At 38.2% G+C, this 26,528-nt stretch overlaps 1 protein-coding gene across 1 annotated transcript in view; it reads right to left on the minus strand.

The window, feature by feature from the left end:
- Positions 1–26,528, minus strand: part of BRE (brain and reproductive organ-expressed (TNFRSF1A modulator)) — a 402,733-nt gene that overhangs the window by 356,579 nt on the left and 19,626 nt on the right. Inside the window, exon 3 of the mRNA XM_005686868.3 lies at positions 1,224–1,300. Coding sequence (XP_005686925.1) covers positions 1,224–1,300 — 77 coding nt within the window. The remainder of the gene's footprint in view (positions 1–1,223; positions 1,301–26,528) is intronic.

Below are 26,528 nucleotides of genomic sequence, written 5' to 3' on the forward strand. Positions count from 1 at the left end.
ACTTAGATATATGGAAATCATCCCCAGGAGAACTAGACACTGAAACAATTTTTTTTAAGGTTTTAAGTGGTTCCTTTGAGACATAGGTCTAGGATCGGAGAGAAATGGGATAGAGGACCACTGCTTTCATATATTAAAAAATTCTGAACTACTTACATTTTTCACCATGTGAATGATTTACTTTGATCAATTCTTTCAAATTTAGTTAATAATATTTTTCCCCAAAAGAGTAGCAATCCGATCTGTCCTACTATCTCAGTCAGGTGAAATTCTTTTCTATTTTAATGGTTTCCAGAGAATGACCTAACAATAAAAGGTTAACAGGTCAGCACGTCACAAATTTTTCAGTTCATGTTGCAATTGGTAAATTTATATAGAGTGATTCTACAAATATTAAGATGTGGCCTTTCCTGGCCTAAAATGGCAAAACACACAATCCATGGTCTGAAAGGTACTGTTTGCCCATCTGTCCCACCTTCAATATCTTTGATCTTTACTCCTCTTTGTAAGAAAAGTCAGACTTTCATACTCTGTTCAGTAGAATGGTTTCAAGGGAAAATTCCTGATGAGAGTACTGATACCAACCAACCAAAGCGATCATCATCTCCATCATCACAGGCTACAGCTGTAGTCCTGGTGATTATGGCAGAGAAGCGCTGACGAACCCGGGCAAGTGCTGCAGAGAGTGGACTAAATCCAACAGGAGGTCTTGCATATTATTCATCGAGGTCACAAACCAGAGTTTCAAGAGCTCAAGGCAGCCCACACACACATTTGGTTTGGCCTACATAATGCTGGCCCACACTGTAATTTTGAAGAAGTGGCCAATGTCTAAAACTGAGAGAATTCAAATAAAAATGCAGACTTCTACCTTTTCTCAATAAATCAGTAAGGGTAACCCCTCAAAACTGGGTTGAGTGCTCCAACTTGCCACCCCTAGCCTACTTCCCTCATTCATGTTACCAGTCTGGCCTTTTAGTCATTTCTATTTCTGATCTTTGCTGTAAAAAACATGTGCATGCCCACTTGACCACAACTTACTGCCTGCCAACTATCTTACTAGAACTAGGACTGAAAGACAAACTTTCAAAAAGTGGTAAATCCTTCTGATTGATATCTTACGAGATAACACTTAAAAGCCAGAAATAAAAACACTAAAGCACAAAGTCCAATAGCTAGCACTGTAATCTACATTTTCAGTAAAACAGTCATCATTTACTTACATTTTAATGTCTCTCCAGCATATGGTATATGCAACTTAAATCGGTCACAGTTGGGTCCAGGAGTCAATGACGTGCAGCTTTTTAAAAAAAGAAAGAAAAGAAAAGCATTTCTCAAAACCCCACATATTTATAATATTAAATAAAGTTAATTAAAAATAATCCTTACAGACCACTTAAGACATTGACTTACAGACCAAAATAAAAGCCCTTAATGGTCATGGAGGCTAAGACAAAATAAGACCTGTGTTCAAGGAAATAATTCATTTATCTCACAATAAAACCTATATGCCTTCTAACATTAAATACCAACAGTGCTTCAGCTACTTCTCTCAAAGAAGTGCATCTCAACTTTGAAAACAGGTACATGATCCAAAACAGGTCTGTAGTCTTTGATGCCAAGAATTGTAAAAGAAGCGTAGTTTTATGGTCATATTTTATATAGACTCTTAGTTTTCACTCAGTTAGTACTAAAAAGAGCCCACTTTTGGCCTTTTTCTGGTACCAGATGGTTTTCTCTCTTTCCCTGAAAACAAGGCGCTTCCTCTAGATTTGGCACCCCATAACTTACATCTGTAGCAGAGCACAATGCTCTGCACTCAGTTTCAGATAAAATGCAAATTTAAAAGGAGCGGGGTGAGTTAGTCACCCAGGTCTCAACAGCTTGTTGTTGTTTTTTTCAAATCTATTACTTCGCAAAGTTATATAATGTTCTTTGTTCTTTACACAGATTTACTTTGTAAACTCTCTCTCATGATCTTCTGAGTCATAACTTCAACTGTAACAGCAATATTGGCTTCATAAATTAATAAAATATTAATATGAAGTCAGTTGAGGAAGTTGTATGTCTTCATTTAGTCAAAAAAATAAGCAAAGCTTTTCATTGGTAGAGTAAGAAGGATTTTTTTCATAACTCCAAAACTGCCTATGAAACATTTCTGAAAAAGAACCTACCTAAGTGGTTTAAGGAAAGGAAGCACTGTTGGAACAAATGTGCCACTTCCCTAGACGGCCACTGTGAAAGGCAACCGGCATGTGAAACTAAATTTGAGAAGTGCTGACTCTAAAAACACTAACTCAGAGCTCATATTAGATTTACTATTACTTTTTCCCAAAACTCTATGAATGTGAAAGAGAAAAGTAGACAGAAACGTTAATGTATTTAGCATAAACCAGACTGAGTGACTGAGCGCACGCACACCAGGTCGAGTATTCCTCTTTATCCTTAGGGGCCAATAAAAACATTAGGTTATAAACTAAACAACAAAACTGCACTAGTAATTACAGAGTAACTTACTTTAATTTTTTTTTACAAGTTTTAAGATCACAGTCTCCTTTACCTTTCAACATAAAAAATTCTTTGGGGCACATTTTATTAAAGGTACTAAAATATCTCTCTTATAGTAACATCTTTTCTAGCCTACAACATAGTAGTTCTTTGAAAACACTTATGGAAAACACTTAAACACTAACATTATAAAATATGAAGTATAATCTAATGACAGAAATGACTCTACAAGCAACACTAAGAATTTTTTTCTCTTACATTATATTCAACAATGTTTTTAAATAATTTAACAAATAAGCACACAATCAAGTGTCTTTGGAGGCTTGAAGATCGAATCACCTACCTTAATAACTAAAGTTATTAATAGTACAGGAAATCTTCAAGATTAATCTGATTCTAATTTGAATAAACTCATTCTTCTACTATGTGAATTAAATTTTGAAATAATTAGTCACTGTGGTGCCACACTTTATAGTATTCACTTTATGCTTAAACCAGGACTAGGAAAGTGTCTTTGTGCTCTGCCTTTTCACCTTCCTCCTTTTCTACTTGAATGGCTGGTCCCAGCCACCTCAGGGCAGAAAAAAATACATTTCTCCATCTGAGTGATTCATTCACTGATTCTTTTCACTTAGCTAAGACTGACTGAACATTGCTCCGTGTCTTAGAAATACAGAGTGGACAAGATAGACAAGAGCTACAGTCTCATGATACTTAAAATCTGGCAAGGGAAGAAGAAATGATTTAAAAAAAAAAAAGGAGAGACAAATGTGCAAAGATAGTTTGAGATTGCTAAATGTGATGAAGAAAATAAAACAGGGAGCTGCAATAAAACAGGAGCCACACGATGCTGGAAGACTGGGAAAGACTCTTGAAGGTGGTGAAATCTGAAACCTGAATAATGCAAAGGGGCCAATCATAAACAGTTCTGGTGAAGAGCATTCCAGGCAGAGGAAACAGCTGGTGCAAAGGCGTGAAGGCAAGAAGAAGTTGGGTATTTCTGGGGGAAGGGATCTTGCTAAGTCTGGGCAATGCGGCTAGAGCAGAGTGATTGCGGGAGATCGGAACAGCAAAAGATCAGGACAAGAGATCCCAAGGGACAGACGACGCAAAGCCACGGAAGCGGGGGCGATTAATTCAGGTTTTATTCTGAGTACAAAGGAGGGTTTAAGGAAGAGTATTATTATCTGAGTCTATGTTTTTAAAAGATTATCCAGTATACTGCATGGAAAAGGGGACTGTGAAAAGGTAAAACAGAAACTAGGAAACCAGAGACGAATCCATTACAGGCAAGAAAGATGCTGGGCCCTTGGGCTGGGGAAAGACCAGGGGCGATTGAGACGAGACGATTTACTCAACAGGGGCAACTAGGAGAGAAGCAAGCTGAGGGAGAAGGGAAGTCAAGAGCTGAGTGTCAGCTGACAGCCAATTCTTCCCGGAAACAGAGGCAGATCCATGGGAGGGACAGCCATTCTAAAAGAGCCACTAAAGCAACACACACACACAAAAAGAAGATAGAAGAAAAACTCATCAAAAAAGAGCCCTGTCTATTGTTGGAAAGATCACTTACTTAAGTGGGGATGGTGGCAGGGGTAACAGTCCTCAAGCAGGACTATACATGGGGTACATCAGCTAATCTCCGGTTAACTGCAGGGCTTCTGTCTGGCTGAGAGGTATACACAAATTTGGGGCCAAGAACCAAACTGTTTAAGGGAGCAGAGAAGAAAGAGAGAGTCTCTCTCTCCTAAACAGCACTCAGCTTCTCCTCCAAGGAAACATTGAGCAAATTATTTAAAATATCTTGTTATGCTGTCTTCCATATTTCTTAAGATAAACAGCTTGATGGGAAACAAGCCAATGTCATCTTACCTAATGGTTCGTTTAAGATTAAACTGTTTCCCCTTTTTAAATTACCTCCATCTAAAACTGGTTTCGGTCATGTTATTCAATTTACTGTGAAATTTCAAACCATACTCAAGGAGGCCAATAGTTTTTCAATTAATAAAAAAAAAAAGGTTTGGGTTAAAAAATACTGAAAAACACAGGTGAAAAGAAAGGTTCCACATATGGAAAAGAAAGATCTAAGTGTGCTTATGTCTATGTACAAAAACAGATTTCAAAAAGAGCATCACCAAAATGTTAAGTAGGATTTGGGGTGATCCTTAGAAATTTCTTCAATGACCTTCTGCATTGTTTTGATTAATAATGAACATGAACTATTCTACAATTAAATATTTTAAAGCTAAACATATTCTTTTCTTATTTTGACCCAGGAAACTTGGCTATGATGGCTTGATTTATCTTTTTCTTCTAAAGTGCCTCACTCCTTTTCAAAAGGAAATAAGGCAGGGTGATTTACCGATGAACAGTCTTCAAATGAGATGTATGAAACTCTTTATATTATGATATCACAAAACATGACATTTCTAATATTTATTATCTCTCACAGTTTCTCACATGTCACGGTTTAGGAATGGCTTGGCAGGGCAACTCTGGTGTAAGGTCTCCCATGAAGTTGCGGTCAAATGCAGTTAACAGAGAACTAATACAGTACACAAGTTCATTCTCCTAGGAAGACATTTCCTTACCCAAGTATGAAAAAGCTAGTAAGAAGCTACTAACTTCATTAAAATTATATTTGCATAATGGCAACTTGCCCTAACATAGTTAGATCTAAAGGTTTAAAAAGACCAACATCTTTTAATAATAGAATAATTTTTAATGACTTAGAAATTGCTGACAGTTCAAATATAACTTCAAATTTGCCTTTCAATGATATTTTTGTTTTCTTACTTTTTTTCATTTTTGGCCACACCAAGTGGAGGCTTGTGGGATCTTAGTTCTCTGACAAGGAATTGAACCCATGCCCTCAGCAATGAAAGTATAGAGGCCTAACCACTGGATCATCGCGGGATTCCCTCTCAAATATATTTCTGAGTGTTGACGACACATCAAGCAGTGCGCTAGAAGCTGGGAATACAGCAATGGCAGGAATAAAAAGATATTATCTTACCATTATAACATAAAAAAGGTTTGGGATGAACCATGCTCTAAAAATGTATCTTCCACTAAATTCTAATTACCTCATTATACTGGGGATTCACTATTTTAAAGTTTAACAGGTAAGAAAACAAAGGGTGTTGAGCTCCCTTTTAAAAAGATTATGCATGTGGGAATTCCCAAGTGACGCTTCAGTTCAGTTCAGTTTGGGCACTCAGTCGTACCCAACTCTTTGCGACTCCATGGACTGCAGCACGCCAGGCCTCCCTGTCCATCACCAGCTCCCGGAGTTTACTCAAACTCATGTCCATTGAGTCAGTGATGCCATCTAACCATCTCATCCTCTGTCATCCCCTTCTCCTCCTGCCCTCAATCTTTCTCAGCATCAAGGTCTTTTCAAATGAGTCAGCTCTTCGCATCAGGTGGCCGAAGTATTGGAGTTTCAGCTTTACCATCAGTCCTTCCAATGAATATTCAGGACTGATTTCCTTTAGGATGGACTGGTTGGATCGCCTTGCAGTCCAAGGGACTCTCAAGAGTCTTATCCTACACCACCATTCAAATACATCAATTCTTCGGCGAAAGCTTTCTTTATAGTCCAACTCTCACATCCATACATGACCACAGGAAAAACCACAGCCTTGACTAGACAGACTTTTGTTGACAAAGTAATATCTCTGCTTTTTAATATGCTGTCTAGGTTGGTCATAACTTTCCTTCCAAGAAGCAAGTGTCTTTTAATTTCATGGCTGCAGTCACCATCTGCAGTGATTTTGGAGCCCAGAAAAATAAAATCAGCCACTGTTTCCACTGTTTCCCAATCTATCTGCCATGAAGTGATAGGACCGGATGCCACGATCTTAGTTTTCTGAATGTCGAACTTTAAGCCAACTTTTTCACTCTCCTCTTTCACTTTCATCAAGAGGCCCTTTAGTTCTTCTTCACTTTCTGCCATAAGGGTGGTGTCATCTACATATCTGAGGTTATTGATATTTCTCCTGGTAATCTAGATTCCAGCTTGTGCTTCTTCCAGCCCAGTGATGCTCATGATATACTCTGAGAAAAAGAAGCTTCCTCTCAAGTTAACATCAAATCAGGCAGTTTACTCTGGTACCTTATTAAGAACTTGGAGCTAACCACTGACGTGATAAAATGCTAAGCATAATAATCTTCTCAAACTATCATCCCTACAATTTCTTATTTCCCATCTAATCACATGACTCTCAGTATTGTCTTTGATCTATTTTCTAATGGTGGTTTGTTTTTCCTACCAGTTCTAAGATTCTTGGTGCCAAGAACTGCTTTACCCTTTTCAAAATGTCTTAGTACAGCAATCCAGCACAGTGCTACGAACCCAGTACTAATGACTGAAATCATCAACTAAACTCAAAAATTGTCATTTTATAGACGACAATAGATTGGAAACCACTTCCAAGGCACTCTAGTCACATCTTAGTCTCCCTGACCTAAGCATCTTTAAATCATCTCTAATCTTCAGAATCCAGCAGCACTTATGTCGAGGACATGGAGAGTCCAGCAACTACGCATGGAGGTAACGGTTTGCTGAATGAAAGGTTTGTGTAAAACTTGATACCCAGTCTAGCACTCTTTTCCTGCAAGAACCAATGATTTAACTGGAATTGGGAAGCCGTTCTCATCTGCACCTCTGAGAAAGTTACAAGTGACTATTTGTGGAAGGTCCTCCCTTTGAAGAATTATCCATGCAACTCCGAATTTAAAGTCATAATCTAAAATTACTCTATTTTCAAAATAAATAATAACAATAGCAGCTAACATTTATTGGACATTTACTGTGCAAAGGGCACTAAGTTCTTTAATTAAACTATTTAAGCCCACAGCAACCTTCAGCAAAAGGTACTATTATTGTCTCCATTTTACAGATGAGGAAACTGAGGCAAATAAAAGCTATATAACTTGCTAGTAAGTGATGGAGCTGGGATCCAAGCCCAGGATATCTAGCTCCAAGGCCCATTTTTTTTCTTTTTTAAGGTCCACTTTCTTAACCACCAAACTAAATCATCTCTCAACAATTAAAGAGAAAACCATCAGAATTAATGAAAATGTGAATTATAACTCTTCTAAATCAAATGTATCTGATTAAATCTGTGCTGCAGTGTTGACACTCTTGATTTATTCAGCAACGTCTTTAAATAATAGTGAAATGTAAATTTAGATTTGAATCCTTTTTAAATCATTACTTGTTCCTAATTACTGAGATGGTACTCAAATAAGGAGAGTTTCAGTATAAAGCAGAAAAGGTAGGCAATTTCACAAGACTTTACACAATCTGAATAACAGCCAAGAAATAATCTTGATTTAACAAAGTTAAATGAAGATATTCTACAACCTTTAAGACATCAGCATTTTTAAGACAATGCAAAATATACGCTTTCCAGTTTAAAGCTAAACCTATTATTTGACATACTTTCTGGAAAAAAGTAATGACAAACCATTTCTCTTCTTCAAGCCACCTAAAAAGAACAAAGTAGATGAGTCTAGGGTTCCTTCCCTGAGTAGACGTCAGTTTCCTTTACTCTAACTATTAATTCACCATTTGGCATGTTCTCCTACATAGCTTCCTGTTTTCTTGATAATGACGTGTGTGCTTAACCAACAATATTTAACATCAGCTAAGAAGGAAGTCTTCAGCTTTGGCAACTTAAAATACCAGGTGAGTATGAAGCAAAAACAGGTTCAAAGACCAATAACTGCATTTTAAATAACTATTAAGTCATAAATTAGAGTGAATTACTGTGAGTTGATATTCAGCACATTTTCATTTTACAGAGTTAATTTTCTCTGAATTAACTCTAACACCAAAAATTCCACTCAGACTCAAGCACTTTCAAAATTATCATGGTTTCCAGACTGAAATTCAGCAATAAAGAAGCTAGAAGGCTGAAGTAGGATATCGTAACAGCTATCTAAATAATCTATAAAATGGGCATTTTATCTGTGGAGGTATCTGAACTTCTGATTCACAGAATCTTTCACCTTCAGTCTTGAAGGAAATTATGGTGCAACTAGATGACTACATCAAAACCCACCAGGGGTTAGGCCTTTCTACAAGAAGACTCATGAATTAAAGCTGGTAAAAGAAAGCAGCAAAATCACACTGAGGTAGATGTTTCAGATGCTTATCCAGGAGACTGGAACTACCCGCTTGATGACATACGATGTTCCTGATATACCAAGCACATCCTCTACATCTCTAAAGTCTAAAATCTATTTCTGAACCCTACTAGAAAGTGAGGGATTTAACTCGTAGCACAGGAATCCAAAATGCCATTACCAAAATAAGTGACTCAGCCCAGAATGTTTTAAAAATTATAAAATTAAAATATTCAAAAATATGTGTTTGCCAGTTCATGTGGCATCAACTGTTATTCTCAGTTTCTCCGCTATATCTCCATTTACAAATGAGAGGTTTCAACTCTACTTTAGAGTGGGGAGTATTTTTAAATCTTAGTAGGTGTTCTATAGCAAAAATGTGGTTTACATTATAATATCGTTTCAGCAGGAATGATGGGCTCAAATACTATTTTTAACAGGTAAGTAGGCAAGGGGAAATCCTTTAACTTTTTGAGATAGATGCTTAGCTCATTACTGGTCAACCTTTCTTCTTTTCTAATATACGCATTTAATTCACTCTGTTAACAAAACAGAAAAGAAAATTAAGAGGATTATCTCAGTAAGTTCAGGATAAGTGTTTGATAAAATTAAATATCCATTCATGATTTTTTCAGACTCTTTGAAAACAAGGATAAAAAAGAAACTTCCTTAATATGGTAAAGGCCATCTATAAAAAACTTACAGCAACATTATACTGGTAACAAAATGTTAAATGTTTCCCTTTGAGACAGAATGAAACAAGGATATCCTTTGTTACCACTTTTACTTAACATTGAAATTGAAATCCTGCCTAGTACAAAGTTTGCAGTATGAGGAAATAAGGGTATAAACATTGGAAAGGAAGAAATAAAACTATACTTATTTGTAGGTAATATGGCCTTATGTAGAAAGCATTTTAAAATCTTCACATCTATCACTGGAAATGACATTCAAGTTTAGCAAAGTTGCTAAACAAAGAACATACACAAAATCAACTGTATACTGTATATCGATATACCATCGACAGTCAGTTAAAAAATAAAAACTTTTAGAAAGATGCCATTACAAATAACATCAAACAATCAATATATAGAAATAAATGTCACAAAAGGTGCACAAGAGCACTATATAGAAAAGCTATTATTAAGAAGAAAATAAAGAAAACAAACAAAAAAGAACATAGATACCATGTTCACAAATTAAAAGAAACGTAATGAAAAGAAAACAGTTCTTAAGTTGATCTGGAACCTGAATGGCAGAATCTAAAATGTAAATGGAATATTAAGAACTAAGACTAGACTAGATTCTCTTGATGAAGAAAAACTTGAAAGAGTTATTTATAATAGCCATAAGGTGGAAACAATCCAAGGGTTCATCAACTGATGCATGGATAAACAAAATGTAGTCTACACACATAATGGAATGTTATTCAGTAGCCTTAGGAAGAAAAGAAATTTTGACACATGCTACAATATGGATTAACCTTGAAAATGCTACACTAAGTGAAACAAGCCAGCCACAAAAGGTCAAATACTGTATGATTCCACTTATGTGTGGTACACAGAGTAGTTAAAGTCAAAAAGACCAAAAAGAGAATGATGGTTGCCAGGGGCTGAGGGAAGAAGGGAAAGAGTGTTTACTGGGTACAGAGTTACAGTTTTGCTAGATGAAAAAGTTACAGAGATGGATGGTGACAATGACCACACAACATCAATATACTTAACGCTACTGAACGCAAACTTAAATGATTAAAATGGTAAATGCTGCGTGATATTTTACCACAATAAGAAAAAATCTCAGTAGGAGAACCTGCTCTATTGGCTATCAAAAATTACTATAAATCATTAAAGTACTGATATTGGTACAAAGATAGACAAAAAGAACAGAGAAACAGAAGAGAGAGTCCAAAGAAAGACCCTCACATACCTGAACACTTGATTTCTGACAGGTAGCTCTACACAGAAGTGAGGAAAGAAAACTGTTTTCAATAAATGATGCTGGGTCAGCTGGACATATTGATACTTATAGTGAAAAATATGAAACCCAAAGCCTACCCTTATAACATTCCACAAAAATCAAGTCCAAGTGGATTGAAGCTCTGAATGAAAAAAAAAAAAAAATATTTTTAGAAGATAACCTGGGATGGAGGGAGATAATGGAAGAATATCTTCAAGAACTTGGGGTGAACAAACAAGGACCTACTCTAAAGCACAGTGAACTGTGTTCAATGTCATGTGGCAGCCTGGAGAGGAGGGGAGTTTGGGGGAGAATGGATACATGTATATGCATGGCTGAGTTACTTCGCTGTCTACCCAAAACTATTACAACATTGTTAATCAGCTATATTCCAATACAAAATTAAAACCTTTAAAAGAAGAACTTGGGGTGAACAAAAATTCCCCAAAAGCACTAGCTATAAAGGAAAAGATGGGTAAGTAGGATCACATTAATATTATTACAGATCTGTTCATCAAAAAACACCATTAATGGAGTGAAGGTGGTGCAAGCGATAAAGAACCTGCCTGCCAATGCAGGAGACGTAAGAGATGTGGGTTCAATCCCTGGGTCTGGAAGAGCCCCTGGAGGAGGGCATGGCAACCCACTCCAGTATTCTTGCCTAGAGAATCATCCCATGGACAGAGGAGTTTGGTGGGCTACAATCCATAAGGTCGCAAAGAGTTGGACACGACTGAAGCAACTTAGCACACACATAAGGCAGTGAAAGACAACCCTCAGAGTGGGAAACGATATCTACAACATACAAAATTGATTAAAGCTCATATTCAGAACATATAAAGAACTCCTGTATAGTCAGTAAGAAAATGGCAACTAAGTTAACAGATCCAAAGGGGCACTTCATAGAAGGGGATCCAAATGGTCAATAAACATATGAAAATGTGCTTAACTGAATTAGTCACCAGGAAAATACAACTTAAACCCACAATAAGTTACCACAACACACCCATCAGGGTAGTTAAAATTAAAATCTCAACCGGTACTGACAAGGATGAAGACAAACGAGAACTCTTATACACTGCAGCAGAAGTATAAATTGCTACAGCCACTTTGAAAAACCACTGGACAGTAGTTATTAAAGCTAAATACATATACAACCCTATGATTTAGCAATTTGACTCCTAAAATGATCCCAATTGATATGTGTACATATACCTCACCAAAGAATTTGTTGTTTTGCCACTAAGTTGTGTCCAACTCTTTTGTGACACCATGCCTCTGTCCATGGGATTTCCCAGGCAAGAATACTGAAGTGGGTTGCCATTTCCTTCTCCAGGGGATCTTCCCAACCCAAGGATTGAACCTAAATCTCCTATACTGGCAGGTAGATTCTTTACCATTGAGCCACCAGGTAAGCCCTCAGCAAAGAATACAAAAATGTCAATAACAGTAGCAATCTTTGAAAATAGCTCCAACAACTAAACTAGAATTTCAAACTGAACAACCATATAAATGCCTATTCGCTACAGGATGTGCTTAGTCACTCTGTCATGTCTAAGTCTTTGTGACCCCATGGACTGTAGCTCACCAGGCTCCTCTGTCCACGGGACTCTACAGGCAAGAATACTGGAGTTGGTTGCCATGCCCTCCTCCAGGGGATCTTCCCAGCCCAGAGGTCAAACCCAGGTCTCCCACTGTATGCAGATTCTTCACTGTCCACGAATACTGGAGTGGGTAGCCTATCCTTTCTTCAGAGGATCTTCCTGACCCAGGATTCGAACCAGGATCTCCTGCATTGCAGGCAGATCCTTTACCAGCTGAGCTACCAGGGAAGCTCAGGAAGCTAGGAAGACAAATTAGGATGTAACCATCAAAAGAAATATTATATAGCAATAAAATAAATAAACTATACCTATAGACAACAAGGTGGATAAATCTCACAAACATATTGCTTAAAGAGAGAATACATACTGTGTGTTTCCATTTATTTGAAGTTCAAAACTAGAAAAAAAAAACTATAGTGTTTGCATACTGATAAAAATAGTGCAAAGAAAGCAGAAAGTGATGACTACAAAAGTCAGAACAGTGGTCTACCAATGAGGGAAGAATGGGGTGGTGACTGGGAAGAGGCACATAAGGAGTATCTGGGGCATTGCCAAACATTTTATTTCTTGATCTGGGTAGTGGTAACTCAGATGTTCATGTTTTAATATTCATTAAGTTGTAAGAATATGTTTTAAGCTATCTATGGTTTAACAAACCCTCCAGGAGACTCTAATGCACACTCAGTTTGACCACTGCTATGAACGTGTACCATGTCTAGGCTTAGTACTGATCACAGTAATCTGAGCTGGATTTTCTATTGTCAGTGGATCAACACAGCCACCTGCATATGCAACTTCACATTTTCCTTTCCTATGATACCAAATCAGTTTGAAATAGTTTATTTTCATAATCTTCATTTCCTCTTTAATTGAATTTTTCTTAACTCTTATGGAGCCAGTGAGTTTTCTAAAAATTTGTAACTGGGAATACACATTTCTTTACTCCAAATCAAATTATAAGTATTTGTTAAAAATGAATATAAAATGTTACACCTGGGACTTTCCTCTTGGTCCAGTGGTTAATACTCTGTGCTTCCGCTGCAAGGGAATGCAGGTTTGACCCCTAAAACGCTGGGCTGGAAGAAGCACAAGCTGGAATTAAGACTGCTGGGAGAAATATCAATAACCTCAGATATGCAGATGACACCACCCTTATGGCAGAAAGTGAAGAGGAACTAAAAAGCCTCTTGATGAAAGTCAAAGAAGAGAGTGAAAAAGTTGACTTAAAGCTCAACATTCAGAAAACTAAGATCATGGCCTCTGGTCCCATCACTTCGTGGGAAATAGATGGGGAAACAGTGGAAACAGTGTCAGACTTTATTTTGGGGGGCTCCAAAATCACTGCAGATGGTGATTGCAGCCATGAAATTAAAAGACGCTTACTCCTTGGAAGGAAAGTTATGACCAACCTAGACAGCATATTCAAAAGCAGAGACATTACTTCGCCAACAAAGGTCCGTCTAGTCAAGGCTATGGTTTTTCCAGTAGTCATGTATGGATGTGAGAATTGGACTGTGAAGAAGGCTGAGTGCCGAAGAATTGATGCTTTTGAACTGCGGTGTTAGAGAAGACTCGTGAAAGTCCCTTGGACTCCAAGGCGATCCAACCAGTCCACTCTAAAGGAGATCAGTCCTGGGTGTCCATTGGAAGAACTGATGCTAAAGCTGAAACTCCAATACTTTGGCCACCTCATGCGAAGAGCTGACTCACTGTAAAAGACTCTGGAGGGACTGGGGGCAGGAGGAGAAGGGGATGACAGAGGATGAGATGGCTGGATGGCATCACCAACTCGATGGACATGAGTTTGAGTAAACTCCAAGAGTTGGTAATGGACAGGGAGGCCTGGCATGCTACAATTCATGGGGTCGCAAAGAGTCAGACACGACTGAGCGACTGAACTGAACTGAACTGAGGGAAACTAAGATCCTGCATTTTTCATGGTACAGCCAAAAACAATTTTTCAATTATATAAATTATATTTACAGTAATGCTTATTCTATTTTATATCATTTTTTAATTTTTACTTTATATTGGAGTATAGTTCATTTAAAGTGTATTGTTAGTTTCAGGTATTCTTTTTTAGATTCTTTCCCACAGAGGTTATTACAGAATACAGAGTAGAGTTCCCTGTGCTATATAGTAGGTCCTACTGATTATCTATTTTATATATACTAGTGGACATATCATTCTTTTTTATATTTGCTTTATAATATACAAGCATGCTTTATAATTAAATAACTTGCATGAATTAGGGGCTCATAATCAAATTATTTGAGGTACATGATTGAACAAGATCACTGCTGTAAGTTACAGAACGGAGTCTCTCTCCTCAAGAACCTTAAACTATAATCAGAAGACAAAAATCAAATCTGTGAAAGTCAAACAAGGCACAACTTAAATAACAACTCAAGACAACAATAGATAGAAGTCACAAAGCAATTAACATGATTAATTGCCAAATTAGGGCTAAAGAAAATAAACACAATAGAAGCTGAGGGAGCAGAGAAACCACTTTCAGCAGAAGTAATCAAAGAAGGTTCACTGGACTATAACTGGCCTCAAAGAATAAGTTGGGTCTGATCAAGACAGAGGAAGGAAAAATACCTACCAGCAAGTGTCCCTAATAGGGCAAAACAAAAGACACAAGATAGTCTGCTAGAATAAAAGCTCTACAATGAACTAGAGTACGTTAAATCTTTGATCCCTTAGTGCTCAGCAGCATACCTGACAACACACAGGAGGTACCTGATAACTACTGCATATACAGTACAGGTGAGCAAGTGGAGCCAGAGACGACAAGCATACTCCAAGGTCATGTCAACGTCAAAATAAGTTACATAAATGTCCTGCACAGATTCTTATTCCAATTGTGAAAATGCCGTTAATTCTTACACTAAAAAAAAAAAATAATAAGAAATCCCCAGGGACAAGGCCAACTTACATACTACTCCTTTACATTTAATGTATTATACAACATAAATTTAGAAAAAGCAATTTTTACACTAAACACTTTTAATTTGTTCAATAAAAATATTTCTATAACAGTTTTTATGCCACCATTTTCAATCCTTGACCCCAAACATTACCTAAATGGATGTATTCCCTGTTCTCAGAACTCTGCTTTATATTCTGTATCCTTTATATCCTATGTATCTAGATCTCAGTCTCAATTCCTGCTGCTTACAAGAAAGGACTGGAGAGTGTTTATCTTGGCAGGCTCCAGTGGTTCAGATTCTCAAGGGAATGAACTAGCAGAGCCTTGATCTTTCTCTTACTGATTTTTCATGATACTCATTTATGTTTGTATCTCCACAGTGCCTCACACTTCCTAGCTGCTCAATATATGCTTTTCTAATAAAAAATAAATAAATTTGAGTGAACATGAATAGTGCAAAGGGAAGGTACAGAAAAGAACAGATGGGAAACTGGTACGGGACAGAGGAGGCCAGAGAGAAGAAAAAACAACAAGCAAAAAGTAGAAGCGAGAACTGCAGTGGAGCCAGACAAGGCAGGGATAAAAATGGAGGATAGAATGGGAGAGCAGAGAAGAAGGGAAGCGGGAGAATTAATAGACTGTAGTGTCATTAAAGGATTCCCGCTACTGTTGGTGAGAGGTGCTTTCTAAAGATGAAAGAAAAAAAATTTTTAATTCTCAAATTCTTCTAAGTGATTATGAAAAGATTTAGTAATATTAATATAAGTGTAGCTTCCCTAGTGGCTCCTATGGAAGCATCTGTCTGCAATGCAGGAGACCCAGGTTCGATCCCTGGGTTGGGAAGATCCCCTGGAGAAGGAAATGGCACCCCACTCCAGTATTCTTGCCTGGAATATCCCATGGACCGTGGAGCCTGGTAGGTTACCATCCATGGGGTCACAAAGAGTCGGACACGACTGAGTGACTTCACTTCACTTCACTTCATCAAGAACTAAAGGGCAATGAGATAAACACACCATCCATGTATTTTACATTGTTAGGTTTTAGAGGATTTTTTTCTTAGATTGCCATCTGGGATATAACAGTTAAACACCATGAATTGTAAAGCCTTGTGTTAGTTAAATAGTCTGTCTCTTCCTCAGTTTCCTCATCTGTAAAATGGGGATGATAGTCACTCCATGGAGTTGTTATGAGGATCCACTGACATGATACAGATAAAGTACTTAGAACAGATTCTGGCACAGAATAAGTACTCACCATTAGAAGTACTGCAAAACAGTTTTGCACGACTGCAAAATCAAAAATATGGAGAAGGAAAGACTGTCTCAAACATTATTTTCATTAAAGCCTTAATTTCACTTGGGCAATAATTTTTAGAATTTAAAGCAACCACCAAAAAAACCTTCAGTGTACCCCCTCACCTCATTACTACGCCTTCTTTAACCTACAGACAAATGTTATCAGAAGTAGTTCCACTGTGCAGAGACTGAATCAGAGCTGGGATTTCCCCAGGTACCAATTCAAATGGAGCCCAGGATGCCCCTCAGGTTGCACAGCAGGGCCCATGGCAGAACAAAGAGTATCAGCTGGAAGATCTAAGTGGTGGCAGAGCCAGAAGAGACCGGAAGCAGCCCTCAGAGAGAGGCAAGGAAGAAAGCCTCAAGTCAAGACCAGAGACTTTCACACGTTTCTGACACACAGTAAGAAACTTACATGCCACCACTTTATACCACCACCCAGTACACACACATGTGTTGACTATGCACACATACAAGTGTACACAAGAGTGTGTGTCTACCTAAGTTGAAAATTTTTTTCTATGATACTTAGCTATAATACTACATGAAATGCACTGAAATTTTTTATTCAATTCTATCCTATTTGATAATTTTTAAAATGTGGATCAAGACCCACTAACATGATTTTATAACACACCAATGGATTACAACCTACCAAATGGTTTGCTACCAAACGTGAACGTGAAGTCGCTCAGTCGTGTCCAACTCTTTGCGACCCCATGGACTGTAGCCTACCAGGCTCCTCTGTCCATGGGATTTTCCAGGCAATCGTACTGGAGTGGCTACCAATGCTCTGTCCAAAACAAGCTCCATGAATGTAGCTTCCAGAAAAATGAAGACAAAAGTACTATACTACACAGTAGTTAAAGCTACCTATCGAACAAGTCACTCAGTTCTAGGTGTTACACTTTAAGAAGCAGAGAGATTAACTGGATCACTTTCAGAAAAGCCAACAAGAATGGTAAAAGGACACAAATCATACAAGCAAAGGTTATATGCCAGTCTACAGAAGAGAAAGACAAAACACACGACAGCTACCTTCCTTTATTCAAAGTGCTGTCACATGGAGGACTGATTAAGTTTGTTCCTTACTGTGTCAGGAAGCAGAAGTGACACAAAAGCACTTTCTAACAGCACAGGTGCCCAATGAGGAGCCTTGGGACTCGAATTTCCCTGTGACTGGAGATATTCAGGCTGAGTAGGTATTTAGCAAGGACACATCAGGAGGGGCTAGCAGATCACATGGTGGCTGTTAGGGTTTAACGCCTCCAATCCTGAAATTCTATAACTCCAGACTAGATTAAGATAATGTTAAACTATAATAGGACTTCAAAAGCCAACACCAGTTCTTTATTAAGTTTTGTTGGTTTTTTTTTTGGCGGGGGTTGGGGGAGGATAGAGTTGCTTTACAATGTTATGTAAGTTTCTGCTATACAACAAAGTGAATCAGCTCTATGCATACATACAGCCCCTCCCTATTAGGCCTCCCTCCCTGCACCCTATGCCACCCATCAAGGCCATTACAGAGCATGGCTCTGCGCTGCAGCCCAGCTCCCTGCTATACAGCAGGATCCCACCATCTGTTTCACACATGGCAGTGCACGTGCGTCAACCCCAAGCTCCCTGTGCAGTGCCCTCTTCTCCCCTTCACGTCCACCCGACCGTCTTCCACATCTGCGTCTCTCTTTTGCCCTGCAAATACTTTCATCTGTACCATTTTTCTAGATTCCACATATATGCATTAATATATGATATTTTTCTCTTCACCACTATATTAAGTTTTTATAAAGAAATGAATTCTACCATGAACTACATTAAACAAACTTGAAATGGCAAATGTTAACATTTTAACAAAATACAGTGTAATAAAAATTGACTAAATGTGCCTGCCCAGTCAATAAAACCTTCATCAGTTACAAGGAGAGAAAAACTGAATTACCACCCAAGTCACTGGCAGAGTGTTAAGATGTTTACCAACTTAGAAAATATAAATCTATACATAGCTTTAATAGGCAAAAAGCAAAAAAAAAAAAAAAAAATCTTTAAAATGTACAGGAATAAAGTAAGAAGGTTTCCCAAAAAAGACCTGTATTGTAAACATTCTCTCCTTACTCAAAAGTCACTCTTCTTTGGTCTATATGCAGAAAACATAAATAAAGTAAGGATGCGCTCAGTTTTCACTGACCCATTAATTGAAAACTTTAGTAATTTTGAGAGAAGTCTGCATTCTTATAACCTTCTACCATATTTTTCTATTGTATTTGTTTAAAAAGGAAAAAAATTATCTCAGATTATCCCATTATCAGCTAGCAATTACTTAGTGTACCACCGTCTCACCACTCAGAATTCTGAAAAGGCCAGCTCTTAGACTGTTAGAATGCAGAAACACCCTGAGCAGTGATACTCAAAGTGAGACCCATGGACCAGTACTAGACTACAAACTGTTACTAACCCATGAGGAGACAAGAACAGATACTGAGAGTAAGAACTTAGAAAATTTTATAGCAATTTACAAGTGTAGCTTTAAGTCTGGAGAGTTTATCATTAAAAAGCCACGCCTTGTATTTCATGTGTCTTTTTTAATTTCATTTTTTGATTAATTCCTTTTTATTATATTTTATAAAAGTAGGACTTGGTGACAGACTGGAAGCTTTTTAAAACTCTAGTCCGTCACCAAAGACAAGTGAGAAACATTTAGCTAAATACCCTTTATTTAAATGCTGAAGGTCTTTGATTATAAAGATAAACTGCTTTACTTTGAAGTCCCCCAGTCCATCCACTCACTTTGGTTTTCCCTAGAGTAACAAACACTATTAATTTATTCCTTGCCAAGTGTTCTTTTGATATCCCTGCTAAACTGACAGTAATATCAATATAGCTCACTGCTTATAATTTATCATCAGATTATCTATCTGACTGCTCAGAATTTCTAACACTACTTCATTTGTATCCAGATGTAGTTCCAACATGTTCTTGGATGCATTCCTTTTAAAAAGATATTAAGTAATTTGAGATCCAGTTTGAAGGGAATCACCCAATCTTACAATATGACTGCTGGCAGAATCTGTGGCAGCAAGTCACAATGTTTTAGAAAGTCTAAAGAAAAGTATCGCTCAAGTCTAAATCCTAGGCCTCCACACCTGAAGTAGTGGCCTGCTACATTCTGAACTCATGATTAAAGATCTGATACCTCTGCAATTCTGCCAATCTACCAGGACCCTCAATTTTTCATTTGAACTATTTTGGTCCCCAGAACTCTTTTCTGACTTATATGTTCTTCCATTTCTTACACAAATAAGTACAAAGATGGATATAATACATATAGAGTCTCCCTTAATGGAAAAGGAAATGACAACCCACTCCAGTATTCTTGTCTGGGAAATCCCATTGACAGAGGAGCCTGATGGGCTACAGTCCATGAGGTCACAAAAGAGTCAGCCATGACTTAGCGACTAAACAACAATAACAAGTCCCCCCTTAAATGCAGTTCCCCTTTCCAAGATTTCAGTTACCAATGGTCAAAGTCCCAAGGAATTAATGGGAAATTCCAAAAATATACAAGTCATAAGTTTTAAGTTTCATGTCCTTTCTGAGAAGCAGGATGAAATTTTCGGCCATCCCATAAGGAATCCCCAACAATCAATGCAGTCTGCTCCTGACATCCAGTCACTGACATCATCAGGATTCAATGATCCAGGATCACCCCAAGCAGATGATCCTCCTTCCGACAAATGGTCAGGTCGTGAGTAGCTAACACCAAGTCACAATTCCTACATCATTCACCTATTCACCTAATCATGCTGGCATTTTATCATCTCACATCATCCTAAGAAGAAAAAGGGTGCTCACAATATATCCTGAGAGAGACACTGCAGTCACTTAATTTTCAGTTCAGTTCAGTTGCTCAGTCATGTCCAACTCTTTGCGACCCCATGGACTGTATGCCAGGCCTTCCTGTCCATCACCAACTCCCAGAGTTTACTCAAACTCTTGTCCATTGAGTCAGTGATGCCATCCAACCATCTCATCCTCTGTTGTCCCCTTCTCCTCCCGCCTTCAATCTTTCCCAGTATCAGCATCTTTTCAAATGAGTCAGTTCTTCACATCAGGTGGCCAAAGTATTGGGATCTTCAGCTTCAGCACCAGTCCTTCGAATGAATATTCAGGAATGATTTCCTTTAGGATGGACAGGTTGGATCTCTTTGCAGTCCAAGGGACTCTCAAGAGTCTTCTCCAACACCACAGTTCAAAAGCATCAACTTTTTACAGTATATTTTATAATTGTGTGTGTTTGTTAGTTGCTCAATCGTGTCTGACTCTGCGAGTCCATGGACTGTAGCCCACCAGGCTCCTCTGTCCATGGAATTCTCCCGGCAAAAACACTGGAGTGGGTTGCCATGCCCTTCTCCAGGGGATAGTCCATATCCAGGGATTCAACCCAGGTCTCCTGCATTGCAGGCAGATTCTTTATGGTTTCAGCTACCCGGGAAGCCCCATTGTTATAACTGGTCTATTTTGTTATTGTTGTTAACCTCTTATTGTGACTAATTTATAAATTAAACTTTATCATAAATATGTGTGTAGAGAAAGAAAACCATATATGTAGAGTTCAGTACTATCTGTAGTTTCAGGCATCATTGGGGGCTTCTGGAACGTATCTCCCGCGGATAAAGTGAGGAGAGGCGGGGAACTACTGTAGTTATAAAAACCTGCCAATAACAAACAATTCCCAAAGATATTTTTATTACACAAAAATGTGATCAATACTACTTTGAGGAAAAGCTGAATAAATATACAAGGCTGTACTATAAGAAATTATTCCAGAATGCCAATAATCACATACTTTTAGTTAAGATTTGCAATATCATTTAAGCTTCCAACTGTTCGATAACCTAATAATGGAAAAAAGCAAAAAAAAAAAAAGGGAACTACGAAGGAGTCTGAGATTTAGGTCAAAGAATGAATCAGTGACAGTCTTAATAAAAAAAACTACATGTTTTTAACTTCTGCTCCAGTTTCAACTATAAAATTGTATTCTCCCCCCATAGTCTTTTTGATTTGTAGAGATCTACGAACTCTTGTCAAATTATCTAAAATGCTGAGAGCTAGCTCATTTGTAGTAACTTATTGCCTAGAAAATGTTATTTCAGACAGCTTTTTCTGAATAACTTCAACTACTGGAGTGACTGAACTGAACTGAACTGACTTCTTTCTGATGTTAAAGTTTTAGTCTCAACTGTCTAACAATTTCTAAAATCTATCCAGTAAATGGGTATTGTTAGTGTCATATATAAAGATGTTTCACTAATGTAGATGGCCAAAACACCCATTCCAAAGCATACTGTATTAATAAGTTATTTTTATCTTTTTCTGGCCAATGCTTTCCTGAAAAATAAATAACATCTGATAAAGACAACCTGGGATCCAGTCCTATCCTCCACCACTTATCAGCTAAGTAACCCTGAATGAGTTGCTTAACCTCTCTGAGACTTATGTCCTCACATGTTTTCAAAAATATATACACATAAATTTTAAGGGATGATTATAAAAACATTCCTCATGGATTTACTGAAGACAAAGAAAGCCAATGAAAAGAGAGCTTTATACTATTCACAAATGCTAAATACATTTATCACCCATTTCTTTATGGTAAAAGACAGGCAGATATACAGAAAGATATTGTCTATTTAGAGCTCTGAATCCACTGTTCAATTCACAATAAAACAAATTTTATATTCTTTCCAGGAATACTATTGAAAGTTCTGTCATTATTACAATATAAAATATATACTCACACAATGAATCCTGATGATAAACCTATACCAGGAAAAGCAAAAAGTGAAAAATATGCTTTTTATAGAATTTCATTCTTCCTCAAGTTCCATTTCTTCTATCTTCTATCCCAATGTCTGTCTTTTCTCCTAATACTAAGACAAATATCTCCTGCTACTGTCTCATCCCACTGGGCTCCTACAGCAGAAACTGTTCTTAAGCCAAACCTACCTTTTTATAAAATAAACACAAGCAAAAATCTTTTACTACAAAAAAAAATACAATAATATGGAAATGAAAGTACCAGGAATCCCTTCACTGCTCACACTCCTCCCCTTTCCTAAGTTAAACACTGAAAAAAGTTTGTTTAATATCCTTCCAAACCTTCCTGTCTACACTTAGAAATTCAGAGGTATACATATGGGCTTCCCTGAAGGCTCAGCAGTAAAGAATCCGCCTGCAATGCAGGAGACCCAGGTTCAATGCCTGGGTCAGGAAGATCCCCTGGAGAGGGCATGGCAACCCATGCCCGTACACTGTTGCCTGGAGCATTGCATGGACAGAGGAGCCTGGTGGACTCCAGTCCATAGGTTCGCATAGAGTCGGACACAACTGAGCAACTTAGGATGCACGCATGCATGCAGGTATACACAGTCATATAGTACCCGTTTACACACGCACACAGGTATAACACAGTCATATAGTACCCATTATGCTGTAGACTGACACTTAACCTACTTGGCATTCAGTCCTGATCAACATTCCTTTAGGGGCACTTTGGCAGTACAGGCAATACTTCCCAGAGGTGAGCCACTGAGATTACTCCACTCACAGCACAGTTTCTTAGAGTTTCAACAAGTACTTACCAAGTGCCTACTTTGTGCCATCTGCAGGGTTTTAAGGTTTGAACAAAACAGGCATGGTGCCTGCCCTCAGAGAGCTAAAAGTCTGGCAAGACACAGCATTAAATAATCAGCTGTGCACATAATTTCAAATGGCAGTAAGTGTTAAAATAACATGTTACAGAAAAACACAGCCAGGAGATCTAATTCAGATAGGGGCTGGGGGACTCCTCTGAAACTAAAAAAAGCTGCACTCAAGATAAATCTGAAGCATTACAAAAATCAGACAATTGGTAATGGGAAAGAATGAACCAGAAAAAGGAAGAAGGTGAGCTAAAGCCCCACCTGGAAAAGGGTCTGGGGCCTTCTGGGAACAGAGAGGTCAGTGAAGCTCAGGGAAGGGAACAAGGAGGAAAGCAACACAAAATAAGGCAGAACAGGGGAGAGGAGCCCAACCACATGGAAAATCAATGAGCATTTGGAGATTTTATTCTAAGAGCAAAGGGAAGCTGTTCAATAATTCTGAATGAGTCACAGGATCTATTTTTTATTTTTAACTTAAATTAATTAGAATTACAGAGAAGACCTAGAGCACTTATGAAGAGACTAGTTAGATAAGAGTTGATGCTGACAATGTAGATGGAGGGAAGTGGGTAGACTAGAAATCAAAGAGCCTCTGAGAAGAGCTGATGAGACTAAAAAGAGATGCATTTCAAGAGGGAGGGGTCATATGTATACCTATGGCTGATTCATGCTGATGTATGGGAAACCAATACAATATTATAAACCAATCATCCTACAAATAAAAATAATTTTAAAAAATAAAAAAGAAGTAAAGTAACCTTGAAGTCCATACTCAAGGTTGGGTCAGGGGTCTGTTTCAGTAGCTCCCTTTACATAGGAGCCCCTCTCAATGTCTAAATATTGGCCTCTGGTTTTCTTCACCCTTTCTTCTTTCTGATCTTTCCCTCTCCCAATTTTATCTCCCCATATTGTCCTTCTGCCTCCTTTCCAGCCCTTCTTTTTTCCCTCCATAACCTCCTCCCTTATTTAGATACAATATGAAATGGAAATCATTTTTAAATATCTATTCTACTTAATTAACAGTTCTTAATTTAAAATCTGGAGGATTCAAACATGTTTATATACATTCACCAAAAGACACGTACCAGAATGTCTACATCAGCACTATTCACAAAAGACAAAAACTAGGAGCTTCCCTGGTGGCACGGTGGTAAAGAATCCACCTGCCAATGCAGGAGACACAGGTTCGATTCCTGGTTTGGGAAGATCCGCAGCGGAGCAACTAAGCCTGAGCGCCGCAACTGCTGAACCTGTGCTCTGGAGACTGGGAGCCACAACTACTGGAGCCCACTAGCGCCAGAGCCTGTGCGCCACAACGAGAGGCCACTGCAAAGAGAAGCCCACACCCAGCAACTGGAGAGCACCCCCCAGTCACTGTAACTAGAGAAAAGCCCATGTCGCAAGGGAGACCCAGCAGACCCAGAAATTAAATAATTTTCTTTAAAAAGACAGAAACCAGGAGCTACCCAAATATCCTCCAACAGCCAAAGAGATAAACCGGTGTGTTCAAATAATGGAATACTCCTTGCTCAGCCAGGAGAATCATATATCCACCACAATGCAGAATCTTAAAAACATAATGTTGAACAAAAGAAACCAGACACAAAACGGTGTCTTGTGGAATATAAATCCTACTTGTACCAAATTTAAAAAAAAAAAAAAGGCAAAACTAATCTATGCTTTTAGAGGGCAGGACAGTAGTTTTGTGTGTGATGGGGAAGGAAGAGCACCAGGAGGATGTATCGGAAGCTGGTAATGTTCCATTTTGGGGGGTGCTGATTACACAAACGTGTTCAGTTTGTGAAAATTCACAGTTATATTCACATTTGATTAAGTGTAGTCTTCTGAATGTATTCTATACTTCAATAAAAGTTTTTTTTAATCAATGAGCTTAAAACTTTAATGTCCAGAGGAAACGAGCAGTAGCAACAATTAGCCATTTTTTTGATCCATGATGCCCTCGTGGATCATTAGAACCTCAAGGTCCTAATGACTTACTTTGTTTACCCCAGGAGACAACTGTGATATGGCTCTGAACCTGGAACCATGAAATCTACTCTCAGATTCCCAGCTTTATACTTAATGCTCCTCTACTGGGCTGGGTCCTATTCTAGGCACTGAGGACACAGCTGTGATGCCAGATGAGAAGCCTGCCTTCTCTGAGGCAACAAATACATGTGTGTATGTATATTTATTTCAAGTATATGTGTGTGTGAGTGTGTGTGTGTGTATATATATATATATATATATATATATATATATATATATGCTTGAAATTAGCAAAAAGGCAGATCCTATAATGGAGAAAAAGAGGTGAGACCTGCTTTTGATGGTATCATCTAGCTGGATGACCCTGAAGAAGTCACTTAACTTACTTGAATCTCAGTTACCTTATTTGCCCTAAGAGATTATTATAAAGATCAAATGTGATAATATCTTTCAAAGTACTTATAATGATAGCATTATTAATGATAACAGCTCTTATCATATTACTGCCCTTACTGCTCAATGTAAGAGGGCTTCCCTGGTGGCTCAGATGGTAAAGAATCTGCCTGTAATGCCAGACCCCCAGGTTTGATCCCTGGGTAAGGAAGATCCCCTGGAGAAGGGAATGGCTACCCACTCCAGTATTCTTGCCTGGAGAATCCCATGGACAGAAGAGCCTAGTGGACTATAGTCTATGAAGTGGCAGAGTCAGACATAACTGAGACTAACACTTTGGGGCTTCTTAGGTGGCGCTAGTGGCAAAGACTCGCCTTAGTGGCAAAGACTCGTCTCGTCAGGAGACACAAGAGACAAGGGTTCAATTCCTGGGTTGGGGAGAGATCCCCTGGAGAAGGAAATGGCAATCCATTCCAGTATTCTTGCCTGAGAAATTCCATGGACAGAAGAGCCTGGCGGGCTATCATCCATAGCATCACAGAGAGTCAGACACAGCTCAAGGGACTTAGCATGCACATGCTCAATATAAAGTTGCTTGAGTTAACCAATGCCAGCCTGGTCTACACTAATACATTAATCACAACAAGGAATAGAATTTTCAAGGTCACTAATTCTCAATTAAAAGGCTTCTATTCTAGGTAGAAGCAGGTGTATCGATAACAGGCTCTCCACTCCCTCTAAAGAAGCGCTCACCCAAAGGCCTGACTCAATTTCAGCAAAGCCCTCTCCAGCCTTTAAAGAGAAGCAAGCACAGACAAACAGAGCTAAGAAAGGAGAAGGCTAGACAAGTGACATCATCTCAGAGTTCATGTTAACCAACCAAAGAAAATATATGCAGTACCTTCATTTATTACCTGGTACTTTCTTGGTACCACAATGAATCAAGGTCTATACTTAAGATATGGTGGCAGAATTAAAGTCAAACAAAAACAACAAATTCAGGGGAAAACAAAAG

The sequence above is a fragment of the Capra hircus genome, chromosome 11 (genome assembly GCF_001704415.2).
Source record: "Capra hircus breed San Clemente chromosome 11, ASM170441v1, whole genome shotgun sequence".
NCBI classification, from domain to species: domain Eukaryota; kingdom Metazoa; phylum Chordata; class Mammalia; order Artiodactyla; family Bovidae; genus Capra; species Capra hircus.